Below are 19,793 nucleotides of genomic sequence, written 5' to 3' on the forward strand. Positions count from 1 at the left end.
AATGAAAAACAGAGCCTGAATTAATAACAAGGCGCGCACACATATTTGTCTGGAGATGCACAATGAATTACTTTAATTTACCAAAAGCGCCTGGTTTATCTGCGGATGGGAGCAGATACATCTTCATTTCTGCTCGTCTCTGGGAATTGCGGCAGCAGCTGGGGAGCAAGGCAAGGCTCCAGCCATTGCCATTCCCTGGCTGTGCCAGAAAGTGCAGACCCTGGCATGGTCTGGCTGTGCCCACAGTGACACTGACAGGGGCAGCTGGATCCTGGTAATTATTGCTATTTTGAGGAGAAAAAGGAAAAGAAAGTGCCACTATTTCAAGCTAAGCCTATGAACTTCCAGGGGAGCAGTGTGTGATGAAAAAGGGCAAAGAGAGATTAAAATAAAAGCACCAACCAGCCTTGGCACAGGAGCACTGCAGGCAAAGCCAGGGCTGTTCCTGGGGCACGTGGCTGCTCCTGCTCGGGGAGGCAGGAACAAGGTGGGAGCGAAGGTGAGCTTTGCATTTTCCTTCAAGGCTCATTGCTTTGGAGTTTCAACCTTAAAGCTGAATTTCAATTACATGACCAGTAATATTCACTTAATGAAAAGCACCATCCTCGCCCGGTGGGCTGCAGCGGGAAGGAAGGAGAGGAACAAGAAGGATTAAGCATCACTCCAGTGAGACAGGCACTCGCCTGCCTGTGTCCCAGTGCCCCTCACTGCCAGGATGGGGATGAGGCGCACGAGACACTTGTGCCTTCCTGAATCTCTCTGGGGTGATGCAATTTGAGGAGCAGGGTGTTCAGAGTGTGGGCAGAGTGCACCCCAGCATTGCTCTGGTCCCGCTGGGGACCCCTCCGTGGCAGGAGGGATGGAAATGCAGCAGCACTGGCCCATCAGGGGCTGCACGGGGCTGCCAGACACCCATCCCAGCAGGGCAGGCAGCAGCACAGCGCTGCTCCCAGCTCTCCTCCTCCCACACTCCCCTGGCTTAGGGAAAAACATCGCTCTAGGATTGGGCTTCCACCTGATTCCCATCCAAGGCTCTGGTCACCACCTATTTGTTTAACACCAGACCTTTCAGGGACCATCAAATTCAACAGGGCTTGACAGATTTGGGATTAAACACAAAAGCCAGACAAATCCCTGCTTTCACAGGAGGCCCCAGTGGATGCTGCAGGACAGGCAGGATTAGGGGAAGGAGAAGAGGGAGAAGGGAACAGGAGAGACACACACATGGAGTCTGGCTGCTCATGCCAGGAGCATTGTCCCGCGCCAGCAGCTCCCTGCCCTCTCTCCTCCCAGCCAGGGTGATATCTGCTTGTTCTGCCCACTTTTCCCGGCTTGTTCCCTCTCTGGCTGGTGCAACAAACCCTGGAAGGCAAAGCCCTGAGCGGGGCTGGAGAGCTGCTGAGCCTTGCAGCACAGCCCAGGCATTCCAGGCTACAGGGTCTCCTTTATAAACCACCCTCCTCCCTTAGCCAAACAGAAGCTCAAAAGCAGCTGGTCTGATTGAATTACATGTTTAATATTTAACAAGGGGGCAGGTTAGATAATCAAATAGTCTTTTTTGTCTGAAAATTAGTCCTGAGGTCAGCACAGAACCTGCATAGCTTCTCCTCTGCAGCAAGGGGGGCTATTTCTCCCCATTGCAGTGATGATCACGGGCAGGGAGCTCAGGAGAACCCCAGGAAAGTCCAAGATGTTTTCAAAATATCATTAGAAAGGAAACATAAAATACACTTTATCACCAAATGAAACTTTCTTGGTGTCATGGAAACAGAATTTTGGAATTAACAGGTTTGCTTCTGTCGTAGCTTGCTGTCTCACCCTGCTCATGGAAACGAGAAAATGAAGGATGGAGCTTGGTTTGGAAACTGCTGTAAATGGTCACCCAGGCCTGAACCGCTTTTAAATTTGAAATGAAGAGCCATAAGGGAACAGAAGATTTGTTCTGACAGAATGAAGGGAACTCCCCCTGGCTGCTTTGGCCGTGCATGGTGCCTCCAGCCGCGCAGGCCCAGCCCTGCTGCCCACCCACACCCCTGGGCTGGCACCTCAGAGCCACCGCGGGTTCCTCTGGGACTGGGAGCCCCCCTGGCACTGCCCTGCAGCAGGGACAGCCCTGCAGAGGCGCAGGCTGCCCTCCCTGACACCATCTATCTGCAGCTGCAGACAAACACGTCCGCTCTGCGAGCAAACAGGAGCCGTGGCCAGTCACCGGTAGCAATTCTCAGTAATTAAATGAGAATTAATTGATTAACCAAGCAACGCACTTGCTTTATATATGGTGTTTTTATTAGCAAACCCTAGTTACTTAAGTATTTTCCAAGGCATATTTATTAGCGCTGCATAAATCTGAGTAAACAAGTCATTTTTAATTGTGGGAATAATTAAAAATGCCCACGTGTGTTTGTTGAAGAGCACACCCTACCAGAGCTGTGCTTGAGGAGGCTTTGTCCCTCCAGCCTGGCACCCAGGGCTGTGCCATCTCCTGGTGCAGCCATCCCAGGCACCAGCAGCCCCCTGCCCTGGGAATCATCCCCTTCTCCATAAGAAAATGCCCCTCGTCTGATTTATTTCCCATAGGACATGCCCCAGCTGGTGCAAGGGCTGGGGTGTATGGGGCAGCAGCAGAGGAACGTTCTCCTCCATCCCCCAGTGCCCCCACACTCCTCCTCACCTCCCTACTCAGCACAGAAACATTCCAAAGGCCTTTTTGGGGGGGGTCTCATGATTAAAAAATTGGCTCTGCAATGCTTTATGCATGCATCTGTTATGCTAAAATAACCCTCCTTCCTAACCATGCCCACCTGCTGTCTTTTTCAATTTTAAGTATTTCTAAGTAGCAATCAAATCAGTATAATTTGTTCTTTATCTCAGAAAAACCATTGTGAAAGAAAAATGTGACCATTATGTTACATCAGGGAAAAATACCAGCCCTTTCTTTGCAGCCTTCTCTCTGTTCTATCAGATCTCAGTCGTCATTATGCCCGTCAGATTTAATATTGCTCGAATGCTCCGAGCTTTCTTTAATCATTGCAACCTTTCTGCCATCCCCGAGCTCCCCCCTCCCCAAGGTTAAGGCTTTTTTTCCCGTTCTTTTTTAATTCAGACACATAAATACGCACATTAGGGATGCGTTAAGGGTTTCCAGGAGACGGCTGGCTCCCGTTTGGGGAGCTGGGGCTGGCATCAGCCGCTGCTGTGGGCACCGTGGGCCCACCGGGATGGGATGCTCGGGCACGGCCACCGCCCTCGGCCCGCTCTGAGGCACCACAACAGCAGCCCCGGCAAATATTGATGCTGTAATCAATGCTGAGATTGGGATTGACTGCGGGAACACACCCAGGTCGCTGTAAAAACATCCAGTGCTGCAGATTTCAATAAAGCCTGCGGATCAGAGGGCAATGGTAAATGATTATTTATAGACTCGCTGCAGAGGCAGGGCAGAGAGGGAGCCCATTACAGCCTGGATCAATCCCTCCACGTGCCAAGGGCTGGCTGCCATGCACAGGGGCAGGCTTTGGGAAGATCTCTGATTTAAAGGAGGGGGCAGCAGAACCTTTCATCCATTTTCAATCACCTGGTTCCTTGCAGGCTCAGTCCCCGTTCGGTTCACTGATTATTCATCTTCCCAGATCCCCACATGGTCTGTGGCCACCCTGAGCCCCAAACTCCTCTCTTGAGCCCAAGGTGGAACGCTGTGATGGCGCTGAGCCCTGATCATCCTTTATGTCCTTTGGAGGAGTCTCTCCACGCCCTGCAAATGCAGCCACGGCCTCTGGTCACACCCCAGCCTGTGCTGTCCCCACGGACTCCCCACAACACGGCCACAGGGGCTGTGTTTGCCACCAGCACTGATGTGATGCTCGCTGCACCCCAGCACGGGAGGGCACTGAGGAATTGGGCCCTGGAGAACCGTGTCCTTCAGCCTGCAGACCTCAGATCAGCTTTGGCAAGAATGCACGCTAAAAATACACCCTGTCCTTTCCTTCCCTTTTGACTTCCCAAAAGCCAGGCTAAAAATAAGAGCTATTTGCAGGAAAATCCCCCACCACCGAGACTCCTCTTCCCCGTCTCTCTTCCAGGACACAACACTATTGCTGTGAAGTGACCTGTGAGCACATCTCCAAGAGATGAGAAAAATGGCACACAAGGTTCAGAGCATTAAACAGGCAGCCAGGCTGGGGTCAAGCATTTCTGGCGATGAGCGGGCTCCCCCTGCCAGCTCCTGAGTCCAGTGAGAGATCAGCCCTGACCTGCTGCCCACGAGGGGCTGCAGGACCACCCTCCTCCAGGCCCCCAGCTCCCTGCTGCCTTCCCACCTCAGCACGCCCTGCACACGTGCTCTCCAGCCAGCTCAGCTACACTTCACAGAGTCTAGTTTCCATAAATAAAAATTAAGCAAACACTTAACAAGCGTCATGCATATTAATACCCTCCAGGTGAAGGTTAGCATGAGCTGTGATTGTGGCAAATCCGCATTTGATTAGATTGACTTGAAAACAGGGGAGATAAACAACCCACAAAACCCTAAAAATTACTATAATTTATTCTTTTGACCTCTACGAGTTCCTCAGTTTTATACAGCTTCAGCCTTCTTCCCTACCCAGGGCACTTCAAAGGAGCAGGTGGTGGCACAAGAAAAGTGACTCCACTGCCCTGGCCTCATGAATGGGTCCCACATGCAGACTTGGTCTGCACAGCAGTTCAGAGTGTTTGACTCAGTCAGCCTGTACAAAGCTCCGTGTGGAAATGAGAGACCTGTTCCAGGTCCCTGTGCTGAGCACTGTGGCTGTGGGACGGGCAGGAGGTGTGAGGGATGGCAGGGTTGCCTTCTCTCACCAGCTGCTGGTGGTTCTGAGCTCTGGTGCTGCTGGGCAGCCAGAGGGATGAGGCTGGCTGGGGAAGCTGCATTTCCCCCCTGCCAGTCCCAGACACAAACTGCCCCACAGGTCTCTGCCTTGGCAATGACCTTCCTACAGCCCAGGCAGCTCCTCCTGGCCCCGCTCACATCTGGGGCAGTGCAGATGTTTTATGGACCCCTGGCCCTGCTCACATCTGGGGCAGTGCAGATGTTTTATGGACCCCTGGCCCCACTCACATCTGGGGCAGTGCAGATGTTTTATGGACCCCTGGCCCCACTCACATCTGGGGCAGTGCAGATGTTTTATGGACCCCTGGCCCTGCTCACATCTGGGGCAGCGCAGATGTTTTATGGATGAACAGAGCAGCTCCCAGCTCCTGAGCTTTCCCCAGGGCAGCAGTCTCTGCTTTCCCCACCCTCCAAGCCAAGCCGTGAAGGACATTCCAGCTGCAGACAGAGCGACAGCAGCTGCTGAACAAGCCCTGGTAGAGATCCGTGGCAGGATCCAAACCGCGGCTGGGGCTCTCCGGGGGTCCCTGCTCCACTGCTGAGCTCAGGACACAGCTGCTGTGCCAGAGGGACCCTGGTTATCCATTCCTGTCCCGTCGGTGGTGACAGTGTTAATCACAGCACTCTCTGGGAGAGGGATGCTAATGAAGATGTGATGTGGGCAGCCCGTCCGCAGCCATTTCTCAATTCATTAGCATCCTGTCACTCCAGGGGCGACCGCAGAGACCTGTGTTCCCACCTTTCACCAAAACATGACAGGATAATAAAGCAACACTATTTTTACTGGGGAAAAGCCAAGAACATTCCTTAATCTCAGTGTCTGTGGCGGCGAGTCCCTAAAACTGGGAACAAAACCCCAGCACTCAGCTGAGCAACAGCAAAATGCCTTGCAGGCAGGCCCAGCAGCCCCAGTGCTCAGTTCAGGGCGCTGCTGTACCCACGGCAAGGAGCAGGGAATGGCACGGAGTGGGCCTGAAAACCTGTGTGTGTATCACACGGCAGGGCAGGCCCTGGCTGCTGAAAGCTCCCTCTGTGCCAATGCCCTCACACCTGCAGGAACCCTTCATTGGGCGGCAAGGACATGGAGAAGGGAACAGGCAGCAATGAACAACAGGAATAACTCAAATCTCTGGATCTGAGGTCCAGACTGTGCTCCATGTCAATGTCCCCTAATATTTGTGCCCCACATCACAGCAGGTGCCTCTTTGGTAGGGCAAATTCATTCCAGCAGCTCCACACACAGAACAAGCCCATTTCTCTACTGAAATCACACCTCATCCTCAGGAAAGTTGCAGCGTGCTCTGACCAGCTTTAGGTTAGAAAATACAGTCCTTTGAGCACTCTGATGGGTGCCTGAGGTAACGTGATAACAGATAAGGCAGGTTTCCATCCTGGCTGTGAGCACCCTGCCCTGCTCTGGACAGGCTTCCATGCTGTTCCCATCACTGTGACACCAAGCAAGGACAGGGCTGCAGGAGCTTGCAAGAACCTTCTGGAGCAGCTGACAAGGAAAATGCGTCTGCCGCCCTCCCAGATGAAAGAAAATGTTCAGTGCGCACTCTGACAATACAGACCTCTCCTGATCTGATGCTCACTCCTCTTGAAAACACTCAAAAAAGGAATAATCTTGCTCCCCATCCTCCTTTTGCAGGCTCGCACAAAGGCACCAGCTCTTCTCCATGTCTTTCTTTTTTTTTTAAATAAAGACCACGCACTTCCATTTAATTAAAAGTATCTACGTAGGAATGAGATTAATTAATTCTCCTTCTACCCAAGAGCCCTCTCATTGTGTTCACTTAAATGAGGTTTTAAATGTTGTCTCTGTGCCGTATCTGGGCCAGTTGTCTCCAGACAACACTTGGAGTGTTCTTCCAGCTCGTGCTATGCCACCCTGCATCTCCTACAAGGAAATGAGGAGCCCAGGGCCAAGAATTGTCTGTTCTGCCTGAGGAGCAGCACCCACACTCTGCGCACCCCAATCCCACCTGTTGCAGGGGAGACACCTTTCCTCTCCCTGGAGCTGCCTGTGGCCATGGCAGGGGCCCTGCTCTCCCCAGGTAAAGCCCTGGCAAAGCACCACGTTTGCAGCCCAATTCCCAGAGGCAATTCATGTTTCACCCAAATCCCCCATGGTAAACCTTTATCTGAGTGCCCATGGCAAGGCTCTGGTGCCTTTGTTCACTCAGACTGCCCTGGACCAGCCAGGGTCCATGGGAGGGTGCTGCTCCTTCCTCGGCACCCCGGGGAGGGCTGGAGGCTGCAGGTGGATCTTTAAAGCCGATTTGGGATGCCCAGGCAGCACTTACCTCCTCCCGTTTATATCTCTGCAGCAAATACAGGAAATTCAGTGGATCGCCTTAACCTTTGGTGTTGTTGTCCCCTGTAACTCTAATCTTTTATTCATCTCAGCTATGAGCAGACTTTCCAGATAGTGCAGTGGCAATGAGACTGGCAGGTGTGTCACCTCTCTGTCTCACATGGGGGCTGTGGGTGCCCTCGGTGCCACCTGCAGCCCCAGCTGCGCAGGACCCTGGGCTGGCCTCAGCGAGGCTGCAGGAGCTCCTGGCAGAGCCAATCTCCTCCTGGGACAGCCGGGGGGGAGCACAGAGCCTGCCCAGACAGGGCTGTGATCTGCCGGGGATGGAAATTTCCAGCATCCCTTCCATGCTCCCGTTTGCTCCCTGCCTGCCATTAGCCTCCAGAGCTCTGATTTGTCGGCCTGTCATTTGGACAAACGTTGACGGGCACAAACAAGCAGGGCTTTCTTCCCCCCCCTCCCCTTTTCTCTCTTTTCCCACCTTCCACACTCTCCACTGCCAGAGAGAACATCAAGGGAAAAGGATGAACAACTGACCCATAAAATAAATACAGGGCTTACAGTTTCTGATAGAGATTAAATATTGTAGGAGTCATGACTAGATAAAAGCCAGTGGAAGGAAAAGCCTCAGACCTCAATAGAGCATTAAATAAAAAGAAAGCAGCACATATACACACACCCAGACACAAGAAGATGTGCTGCAAGATTTATGGGGAGTTTGATAATCTGAACTGGTTTTGCTCCAAGCAGGCTCCCCTCAGGAGTGCAGCTCTCACACAGAGCCCTGAGGAGAGGAGCAGAGGCAGAGCTGCCTCACCCTGTCCATGGGCTGGCAGCCCCTGTCCCCCGCCCCAGCAGCGCCGGTGCTGGGCACAGTGACCAGTCCAGCAGCTGGTGGTAGGGGACGGCAGCTCCTCCAGAGCTAATGGGGACAGTTGGCATGGTCTGTTTGTGCCCCTGCCAGTCTCAGCAGGAGAAGCTGATGCTCCAAGGATTGAACACACAAATGCTCCAAGAACCTCAGCAAACCCTGCTCCCTGCTCCTCATTTCCCTCTGCCTCACTGAGAGCTGCCTGCTAAACTCTCCCGTGACCCAGCTCCCAAACCTGGGCCTTGCCAGCCCACCACAGGTTTGATTTCCCGTCCCTCAGCCTGCAGACCTGCGGGGTTTGGGGTTTGCTCTAAAGCAGCTGCCAACCTGGCACAGCCCAGGGACAGCTTGGGCAGGGCTGCTGCCCCTGTGCCTGCCCTGGGTGCCCCTGGTGCTCCAGCCAGCAATCAGGCAAACACCAGGCAGCGAAGGCAGCAGCACAGGGAGAGCTGGAGCCGCTCCTGGCAGCAAATTAGGCATTTAAAAACTGAGGAGAGCGAGTGGCAAAGATTAAATGCGTTATAGATTTGCTGGAGGAGAGGCGGGCGAAGCAAAGGTGGATCATTGACACCCCTCAGGCAACTGGGTGAAGATTTGTTTATGTACTGGTGTGTAATCAAGTAGGAATGAATGCGAGACACGGGGCCTTAATTTTTCATTTGCAATCAAGGCCATGCACACACCTTTTCTTAGTCACAGAAAAACACTGCCACGCTCCCTGTCCCTGCTCAGCAGCATTACCCGGAGAAGGGAAAATTACCAGGGATAATGGGGCTGACTGTGGACAGGAGCAGTGGGGAAGGGATGCTCAGGGCTGCAGGGAAGGGCTGCAGGCTGCTGGCTGTGGGAAGGAGCCACAGCAGGTCCCAGTCACCACTGCAGGATGCTCTGGGCACCGTGTGCCCCTGGCTTGGAGCAGGTTATGTGGAAGAAACCTGAATGCCCAGAGCACAGCATGGACAAGGGGCATATCTGAGGAAGGATAAGGTCTGAGCAAGCAGTGCGGGGCATGGGGCAGCATCTCCTATCCTGTGACAGACACAGGGACCAGGTACAGAGAACAGAAAGCTGACCGTGGGCATGGAAACAGCGGAGAGGAGCTGGAGCAGAGAAGGGAACAAAGGTGCAGGGTGCGGAAAAGAACATGGAGAGTCACAGGCTGAAGATTCCCTTCTCCATCTCATTGAGATGCCCGGGCAGGCCCCGCTGTGAGGAGCTGCTGCCAGCCTGTCGCAGCTGAGGTGCTGGGAAGCAGCGAGGCGCCGTCCCCGAGGGAGGCTGAGAGCCAGAACAGAGCACACAGGAGGGCGTCTGATCAAATATTCCCTTTGCTCCTGGCAGCCCTCGCATCTCCCTGCTCTGCTCCGGGTGTGCTCCGGCAGGTGAGGTGCTGCCAGCCCCGCTCACCTGCCTGCTGCAGGCATCCTGCAGGAACCCCGGGAGGAATGGGGCTGCTCCCGCAGGAATACCATAGGAATGGGGCTGCTCCCGCAGGTGCTTAACCTGGATTAGGGCTCAGCAGCCCAGGTGTGACACGGCACCAAGCACCTCCCACTGCACAGGTGCCACTGCAGCCAGAGATTCCCACTTTGGGGCAGCTGCATGAGGAAGAGGAGGGCATCCCACCCACCCCAAAGGATGCTGAGAGTCAGCACCTGAGGACTTGGGTCAGCGCTGGTACTGCTGGGACACAAAGCAGGAAAATAGGATTTCCAGGGTTTCTCTGGGGACAGGGCAAAGAACAGCTTAGAGCAACTCTGCCAGCCACCACAGGGAGAGTGTCAGGAGGCAGATGTGGGTCTGGCTCACAGCTGTGTCTTAAGACAGAATCGAGACATCCCAGGGCTGCTGAATCCCTTCACTCTTCCGAAGGGCTCCATTTTCCCACCTTCTGGGGTGCAGGGTGTCCCCCAAACCCCACTCAGGCTGTCCAGTGCCCAAGCCCTGCTCACCTTGGATTGCAGAGCTGAGGGAGTGTTGAGTGGCATCCCTCCCTACCCTCTCCTATCTACGTTCTGCATCCCTGTTCCATCTACAGGCATTATTCCTATGCTGCCCACACCTCTCCAGGTCTGCGACTTACAGGGCTGCTGCCAGCCTGCAGAACAGGATAAGAACTGCTGCAGGAGAGCAGGCTGTGGGCAGATAGGCAGAGGCACACACAGGGTTAGAGCTGATACTGGTGCAGCTCAGCCCGGGCTGACAGGGAGAACAGATGGAGAGCTGTGCAGGCACCGGGTGTGAGGCACCCATCAGTCCGTAGGGAACTGACCTGGCCCGGGGCAGGGAGACGCCCCGAGAGCACTGGGGGTGTCCCCAGGCACAGCAGCTCTCAGGGGAGCCCGTGCTGGGCAGCATTGCTGAGCTCTCATCCTGCTGGCACAGCTGGACCTCAACAGAGTTTGCTTATTTAACTCAAGCTCTTTACTGCACTCAAGTTTGCTTATTCAACTAAAGTTTATTTATTCACATAGTGTTTGTTAGTTTGGCTAAAGCTTATTTTTCTTCCTGAAACCTGTTTGTTTACACAAAGCCTGTTTATTTAAGCGAAACAGACCAAGGAGCTGCTCAGCTTGCAGGCCAGCTGCAGGGTGTGCAGAGCTCTGCAGAATCCCCTGCCCTGCTCACCTGTGCACAGGTTTCCAGGAGAGACCTCCAAGTGCTGCAGGGATCACAGCTCACTCGGGAAACAGGACAAGCCCAGTTTAAACCCTTAGTGGTCAGTGGACTGAAATTATTTTCCTGGTTACACTAATTAAGATGTAAATTTTTAAGCCAGGTGTTGGGTTTAGATGGAATTCAGGTTTTCCCTTCACTGAAATGACACAACCAGATAAAGCTGGTGGTGTCACACGTGCCCCTGCCCGATCGATGCCACCTGGAGCAGGTGTTATCCCAGGTGGCACAGCACCAGCCGCTGCCTCAAAAATGGGATTGGATCGTCAGAAAAAGCTATTAGCCCCTTGTCAGGACCCTCTGATGAGAACTGACTGCCCAGCACGGATCGATGCTGCCAGCTCACGCCTCGTCCCTGCTCCCGTGTATTTCAATCACCCAGCCCAGGATCCAGGTACGCCTCACCTGATGGGAGTTTAAGTGTCATTTATGGCTAATTACTTTATGTGGCGTAAGGTTTTCAGTAACTTCAGCCTGGCAGAACAGGCTGTAATTACACAGGTCAGACTCAGACACCCAGTTAAAACAATTCCTCCCTGTATTTGGTTAAAAAGTGAAGAAAATTAAGAACTGTGTAACTGACCTAATAAAATAATTTTGCAATTAGGACCAAATGACTTCTGTAACTTGTGAAAATGTGAAATTCAGGGCAAAGATTACATTTTTATTTGAAGTAATGATGATTTTCTTCATTTTCATAAAACCCTGGCAGCGTTCTCAGCTCTGTGTAATGGACCAGGCTCAGCAGCTGTGGGGTCATGGATGGGGAGCATGTTTCTGCAGCTGGACACAAGATATAGGGGTCACTAAACCTTGCTGCTCAATTGTTACTCTCTCCAGCTTTCCCCATCCAAGTTCTTTGTGTCTCAGTGTCTGAGAAGTTAATGCAAAGGGTTTCACCAGGTCCCTGATCCTGCATGCTACAGGTACAGTTTTCTGCCACCTATTTGTAATGTCTGTATAGGGCCAGAAAAGCAAAGGAGCAGAGTGTTTAGGTTCAATGGGAAGAAAAGCACCACTAAATAACCTTAAAACCCTGAAAGATGTGGACCCCTGAGAGGATAAATTACACACACCACAAGTGTGAGACACAATTAGTGCTGGAGAAAACCATCGTGAGCTGGCACAAACCTCTTCTGCACTGAAATAATTGAATAGCCATGGAAACCATCAAAGCTGCTCTGCTCATTTCAGGTAAGAAAAGAACGAGCAGCATTTTTGGCTCTGCCCTATGGTTTTTCCCTGTGTCACAATTTCGCTCAGAAAAACCTTATTTGTGACATAACCACGAGATGCCTCGAGTGCTCAGGAGCTGGACAGTGGCCCTGGTGTGGGCACACACCCCCGGGTCCACGCAGCCCCTCTGGGGGCCAAGCGTGCTCGTTCTGCACGGTTGTTCTCCGTGTGATCTCCTCAAAAAGCAATTGTCTTCCTCCTCATCCTTTGTGCAAAACATAAAAGATTAATGATTCTAATTTCAGTGCCGCAGCTGCCTGGTTTGGGGGGCTGTGGTGGAGGGGAGGCCGGAGGAGGAGAGGAGGAATGTCGGTGCTGCTGCCGCTGCCCGAGGCCGAGCGGAGCCGGACGGATCCTTCCAGCAGCACCGGCGGCTGGATCCACGTGTCGGGGGCAAACAGACCCCGGAGCCACAGCCTGGAAATGCCAGGTGTTCCACAGACAGACGCCAGGAAATCCGGCAGTGCCAGGGCTGAATGGGAGACAACAATGGGCTGAAGGAGGTCACATATTTCAAGGGAGGATTACCTTACCTTATTTACCTTGCCTTACCTTACCTTACCTTATTTACCTTACCTTGCCTTACCTTACCTTACCTTACCTTACCTTACAAGGCAGGATTTAAATATCTGTCTGCCATTAAGAACTTGTGTACTGACCTACTGCAGCTTGGGAAAGTTGGAATATCAGTGTCAGATCAACTTCCTCCAAGGCACTGCTCCTCAAAGAAAATAATTTAGCAATTATAAACAAGAAACTTATGAAATCTGCTCCGCATTATATGCAGGTTCAATACATCAGGTTTAACTCCTTTTGTCCTGGTGCTGAGCGTGACCTGCTCAGCCCCAGCTCCTCCTGCCCATGTTGCAGGTGGAGCTCAGATAGTGGACTCTGTAACAGCTGGGATAAAGAGTGCAAAACAAGGTCTAGTTTTGTAACATTAACTTTTTTTTATTAAGAAGACAGATATTTTATAGTACTTCTTTTCCTTTGTAAAAATGGGATACATGAACCAATACAAAATGTGAATGGGAACAGATGGATATGTATTTTCTTACACTGTAACATCTTCCATGGACACCTTAAAACAGAACTGGCCTAAGGGGAAAAAATAAAAAGGCCGGGTAAATAAAGAACAAGGTTGTTTATCATCAGTTCTGCGTTCTTCATTTGTGATCCTCCTTTAAACAAGGTTGTTCTTTCTTCACGCTTCAAAGTCCTAATGATCTAAAGCTGTACAAAGTAATACTCAACAATACATTTCAACAGTGCACTGTATACTGAAGAAAAAATACATAAACCGATATACAACTAAAATTAATAATTTCCTGTTTTTTCTCCTGTTTTTATGCGTGGTTTTTTTTTTTTTTTTTTATTTTTCCAATGCGTGGGGCCGAAATTTTGCAATCTACCTGAGACGGAAAACACCAATCAAACACATGAACCTGAGACATGTCAACATTGTAAGTCAAAGTTACATCGGTAACACTGCACTACGGTACACTTCCAAACAAATATGGGCTGCTCAAGGCCAGGATGCCCGTCCCGTGCCGCGGAGCCCCCGGCTCCAGCCTGGCTGCTTCTCACCGCGATGGGGTTTGGCAATGGTGCTGAGGGCTCAGACAAGAGCTGCGCTCGGCAAAAGCTGCTCGGAAAAACGGGGTGTTTGCTTCTCGAGGTTCCGCCCGTGAGAGAGGGGAAAGACGGAATACTGCCGGGGAAAACGGGCCTGCTTGGTGCCCCAGGCCGCCCCGTTCCCAAAGGAATCCCACATTGTAATGGTTCTGCCCAAAAACAGCAATTAAAAAACAAACGCACGGAAATGGCCCCCCCCCGCCCCAAAACCCGTAAAAAAATCCCCAAACCTGACACTAAGATTAATGCTTTCCTTAAATAAATCAGATACATTTGCCACATAAACACAATAAAAAAGTATCGCTCGAAATCCATGATTACTCACCAAAAAAAAGTCAGCATATATAACTTTATACCGTCTTCCCGCTGCAGTTTGCTACCTGTCGCTTACAATCCCAATTGAGCCAGAGTCTCCTGTGCACCTATGGCTTTAGTGGTCATTAGCACGCTCGTTTCAACACGAATTCCCGCGTTTTACTCAGCAGGTAGAAAAAAAAGGCAGTTTTGTTCATCCAGCCGCTCTCCGGGCCTGGGCTCACACGTCAGAGGGGCTTTACCTGCTGCCTCCACGGCCGCCAAGCGGGAGAGGATGAGGAGAAGCCCCCGCACCCGGGAGGGCTCTGCCTGCCCAGCAGGGACCCTGCTCCCGCATCCCCACGGCCGAGCGGCGCCTCTGCCGAGCTCCAGCCCATCTCCCAGCTGCACCATCGAAAGCACCTGAAACAGCCACAAAAGGGGGCTTGGGGGTGTCATCCGAGCCCTGACGGCAACAGGGGGACGGGACATGGGCACACTGAACTGCAAACTACGCATCTAAAATGTGCTGGTTCTCCTCCGATGAGCTCGAGTTCTGAACGGAAACTGGTGAAGAGAAAAAAGGGGAAACACCTTCAGAGAAACGCACCTACTCCACGGGGTCCCAGCTGGCAACTCCAGAAACAGGAAAGGGGAAACGAAGAGCCACAGAAACCCGAAGGGAACTAACGCACAGAAGCCCCTCTTCTTCCCAGCCTCCCCCCGACCCGAACGAACAGAAATTAAACAAGGCACAGAATCTTCTGCAAATGACTTCACTAAACTAAATCCAAGCTGGACTTGGCCAAAAAAAGAAAACCCAAACGAACTGAGGTGTCAAACAGCAGAGTGTACTTTACGAGGAATATTTTTACACAGCAAATCCCAGACCTTCCCGGCCTCACCGCTCTCCACCCATTTGCTTTTTTTTTTTCCTTAAAAAAAAAAAGACACAAGCTGGTTGCAACTTCCAAGATCACTTTGTCTTTGTAGCGTTTAAATAGGGCCAGTAGTAACCGTCCACAGTTGGACACCTCATGGGAACCAAGGCTGCTCTAGATGAAGTACTCTTTCTTTTCCTCGGAGTTGTTTTGTCCCCCCTCTGCGTTGATGATGGCTGTGTCTGCGTCGGCCGCATCATCTGCTCCTTTGGCTTCGTGAGTGAAGTATGTACCTGCAAGGGAAGCGGAGGCTGCGTGACTCCTTCGGGGCCTCGGTGTGGTGCTGAGGGAGCGACTGACAAAGGAAACAGAAAGTGCTGCTGGGAGAGAAAGTGGGGCATGTGTCCCGTCAGACATGACAACACCACGACTGAGGGGCCACACGAACCTGGCCTTTCATCCTCCAGCTCTGCTCTCTGTCTTACCTTTATGTCTGGCAAAATATCGCCCTAAAATGATGAGCAGGCAAAGCATTGCAAAGACGACGACGGCCACGACGCCACCAACCACGGCATGGTCCACGCTGCGTATGGCGCCGTCCTCACCTGCGCGGGAATCTGTTGAGATCAGAAGAGGAATAAGAACTGGGGACTCACTGCAATGCTCTTGGCAGGCTCTGGCTGCAGCTGCTCTCAGGACGGGGAGAGCTGCCCTCGGGCTCTCCAGAGGAGCAGGGGTGAAGCATGGAGCTAACTAGACAGATGAGTTCGGGCAGAGGAGCTTTGTCCGGAGCCGAACTGATCTGGCGGCTCGACTCGCGAGGTGTTTTCCGCTAAAAGCAGCAGCACTATGACTACGCACGTGGGAGACAGCTGGGAGAGGGGAGGAAGGGCACATGGAGTTGTTGGTGGGGATCTATTTTGGGAAATTTCCCTATAGTGCTCCTCAGCCTTCTTGGCGGATGGGGCATGGAGAAGAGCAGTACCATACGGGAATATTAATCGTCAGCTCTGAGAAATGGCATTAACGAGTGCCCTGTTGAAAACATTTCAACTTCCCAAAACACTCCTTGCCCAAAACGCCACCCAGCCAGCATGGAAAATGTGTTTACAAACATCCTCTGCCGTGACTGAACTGGGTTCCACCATGAACCTCCATCTTTCCTGTCCAATGCAACCGATAAGGACATCGCACTCCTGACCCAAAAGCTAACACCCAGTCCAGGGCCAACAGTAAGCAGTAACTGTACAGAGCCTCCGACTGCTTTACTGCGTTTATTTAACTCCTCACCACACAATTAGTTTCCTTTCAGAAGCGCCTCTCCCTCGGGACGCCGTCACCTGGGAGAGGGATGACTGATGTGGCGGAGGAACAGCTCCGGAATGAACCCCGGATGAGCTATGGCCATGTAAAATGAATGTATAGCAGTGTAAACAATTTTAATTTAAGAACGCAGCTACATCAACCCTCGCTGCAATCCTAATGGCAACTGAGATTTATAACGCAGTAAAAAACAATTATTCTCCCGCTGATTAATACATTAACATTTTGGAATAGAAGCTAAACCATTGTCTCTTTTTTTTAGTGAGTCAAGCGCGACACCTCTATTAAAATGATTTACTGGCCATACCTTACAATTTAAGCACAGCAGCAACAGAAACGGTAAAAATCTTTTAACTTTACATGATTTGTGAAGTCATATGTGAAGGATTTACCATTTAAATCTTTCACTACAAGAAGCACATGGCCCATAAATCTGCCCTGCCTGCGCCTGCCTGGACACCTCGGAGAAATGCGTTTTGCCAGGACGACTGAGAGAGCAAATGCAAGTCAATTTTTAAGAAAGATTTATCTCCGTCTCCCTCCAAAGAACAGAGCAAATCTCTGAAGCCTCCACCTCTAATAATATTTGAAGTTTATCGATCAAGCGTACAGATCCGTGACAGCTAAAGGTAATGGGGCTCTTTTGAGCTGAGACCTGATACAAAGCTTTCGAGCAGCAGCTGGGATTTACGCTTTCTATCGATATTTCCAATTCTGCTCCAAGATTAAGGACTGAGGGACCCAAGTAAATAACTAGGGACCAAGAGCACCATAAAGCGTCTTTTAATTAAAACAATTTAAGAATAAAAGCCACTTTCGAGTAACCTCTGAGAGCAGAAGCCCCAGTGTGGGCAGAGAGATGCTGGGATGAGCTGGGGCGTGGTGAGAGACACTGTGGAGACCCTTCCAGCAGCTTGGCTGATAAGGTAGAAACTGCAGCCAAAAAAGATTATTTTCCTGCAAACCAAAAGCACAGCAAAGGAGGACCTTCTGTCTCATCTCCAGTGGGAGCAGATCATGCTGTGATCACTTCCCAGCATCTGCTGTGTGGCGAGCAGCTGAACATCCCTGCATGCTGAGGGAAAGGTGCCCATGGACACCCATGGGGTGCTGAGCTGATCCCGTGCCCAGGGACAGGATCTGCTGATGCCCAGGGTGGGGAACACCAGTCACACTGGGCATCCTGGGAGCCCCCACTCCGACACAGCCTTCCCTCTGCCACTCCAGCTTGGCTGATCCATGAACCGGCTCTCTGCAAAGCAACTGAACTGGCTCATCTGCTGGAGCAGCTGCTTCAGGCATGCTTCACTCCATTTTTTTCTTATTTTTTTAGAAACTTTCGCCCAGTTCCGCTCGGGTGCATTCGGAGCAGCCAGCAGCATCCCAGCCTGGGCGATGAGTGCCTTGTTGACATCTGGAACAGCTGAGGGGCATAAACATGCTGAGTTACGGCTCTGTAATGTGCTTCCAGCAGGATTTTGCATCAAGAGGCATTTTTTCTTCATCACCATAAATTAAGGTTCTGGAAAGACGAAGCCGTGCGCTCGTGCTGGCGGCGGCAGCCTCCGCGCTGTCCCACCGACCCGGTGCCGCAGGGATGGGGCTGTGCCAGAGCCCCGTGCCTGACACATCCCTCCTGTCTTCCTTTGCCTGACATCGTGCCAAGAGCAGGGAGCGAGGGCTCCCCTGAGAAGGGACTTTGGCCTACAGCCTTGCCAGGTTTGCTCAGCAGAGTTTGTTAAGTGTCAGTTCCTCTGCTGAGACGTGCAGGGCCATTTTTCTCAATTGTTCCTCTCAAGGAAGACCCCTGCAAGGTGCCAGCCCCAAGTTCATGCTGTTATACACGTGGCTAAATACCTCTTCAAGCTCACACACAGCCTAAAACATTCCCGCTGCAGCATCTCCTCTCCTTGCCTCCAGCCCCTCATCAAACCCTGCATGCTCTGGAGCATGACCCAGCACCAAGAGCTCTGCCTGCAGGCACAGCAAAGCCCAAACCCACAGCCAGTGATTCCCACAATGCTCCCAGCAAACCTGTCTGTGTGCCACCAGCACAGCAACAGCCCCTCCACATCCTCCTGTCCCTCGCTATTTCTTCGGTAATTAACAAAGTGTCAGGTCTATGGAACAAGGAATAATTCCCCAAAGCCAACGAGAGACTTGACCTTAACAACCGGAATCTGCTTTAAATGCTGTCTCCAATTCACCCAAGCTATTCCTGCCTCCTATCTCTGATTAAACCAGAAATCACAACTTTATTGCTGAAGAGGGAACAGTTGAGATGGCAGGAACTGACAAAATGCCACATTATTTGCTAATCCTAATATGTTATTCTTCCTCAAGATTTGCTTTTCTCAGCACCAATTCAATTACAGATGCTACAAATCCTTCTGACATTTAATTCCCTCTTGTCAGGGCGCAGTAAATGTATACATGCAGAGCTTTCCCATTAGGATGTTAATATATATTGGAGCAAGCTGAATCCTGGCCTCTCCAGCGAATCATCAGGAATTTGCCTATTAGGCTTTTGTTTTGGGTTTGCTTGTGAATTTTTGTGGGTGGGGCAGAAAGAAGGAGGGAAGCGCAGGGAATGAACAGACACCACAGCATGTTGTCAGCAACATGCCCCCTCAGGGCTACTCTGCAGCTACGGTGCACCTTGGCTGAACCGTTTTTGGGTCGATGCTTTGCTTGGCACCAAAGCACCTTAAAGGAAAACTGCAGAGGTAATGGTACAATCCACTTTCCAGAGCTGAACTCATGCAGGAAAAAAAAATCAATTTGTCTTTCCAAGTGCTGTGCTGCTTCCCCAGGGGATTGGCACTGCTGCACCCCACAACAGGGGACACCAGGGTTTCAGGGGATGCAGTACTGGGCCCGTGTGCCCATGGTGCAGATCACTGTACAGCAGCAGCAGTGCTCCAGAGCCTCTTCTAGGGGTGCCAGCAAGAGACTTGGGCAGCTTTAAATTTATTTTTGCTGATTATTTTTACCAACTGCTCATGTAATCAACAAAATAGTGATTACACTGCTGGAATGGCAACCTTGAAGTTTTCCTTTAAACAAAAAGTGCGGCTCAGCAAACAGCACACAGACAGGAGAGAAAGGGGTTTGGGACTGCTTCCTACTCATCACAGAACGAAGGAACTAATTCCAGAGGTTAGGAGCAGTACGGAGCAGATGCTGAGCTGGAGATTGTCCATCTAAGTATCGATAATCATCATCTGTGATTCACACCTGCAGGCTCTCAGCTATGGGGGCTTTGGGGGAACTCTTAGAAAGCGAATGTTCTAATGATCTCCAGGTTTCTAACATTTCTGCCAATGTAAGTGCTAAAATCAGCTTTCTGTGGGCTCTCAAGAAAAATGTTGGTGATGGTAAGAGCAGCACTCTGACAGTCTGGGTCAGTGCTTACACTGAGGTTTAGCACAGGGAAGACTTCTCTGCTCCCAACTTCTCAATGAATAGGTTCCACTCAATTCCACTTTAATGAGGCTTTAAATATAGATGTATCTATGAATATTCCACTCTTTCCGTCAGCAGCAGCATCCCAAGAGTAAAGGCAAGACTGGGTTGGCCCGGGCTGCCTGTATTTAAATCTCCTTTCTACCCTCACTAACAGCCTGAGACCGATTTGGGTCAAACCACTGCAGGTTTACCTTTAGCGCTCCCCTCGCTCTCAGCAGCGCGTCC

The 19,793-nt window shown here is 51.4% G+C and overlaps 1 protein-coding gene across 9 annotated transcripts in view; it reads right to left on the reverse strand.

Moving 5' to 3' along the window:
* Positions 1-12,894: 12,894 nt before the first annotated feature.
* CADM1 (cell adhesion molecule 1) overlaps positions 12,895-19,793 on the reverse strand; it is a 134,331-nt gene continuing 127,432 nt past the window's right edge. For all 9 annotated transcript variants that reach the window (XM_063178283.1, XM_063178282.1, XM_063178280.1 and 6 more), the window contains 2 exons: positions 15,263-15,394; positions 12,895-15,070 (listed from right to left, as the gene is read on the reverse strand). In XM_063178283.1, coding sequence (XP_063034353.1) covers positions 14,952-15,070; positions 15,263-15,394 — 251 coding nt within the window. In that variant the 3' untranslated portion in view covers positions 12,895-14,951. The remainder of the gene's footprint in view (positions 15,071-15,262; positions 15,395-19,793) is intronic.

This window comes from Melospiza melodia, chromosome 29 (assembly GCF_035770615.1).
Source record: "Melospiza melodia melodia isolate bMelMel2 chromosome 29, bMelMel2.pri, whole genome shotgun sequence".
Classification (NCBI taxonomy): Eukaryota; Metazoa; Chordata; class Aves; order Passeriformes; family Passerellidae; genus Melospiza; species Melospiza melodia.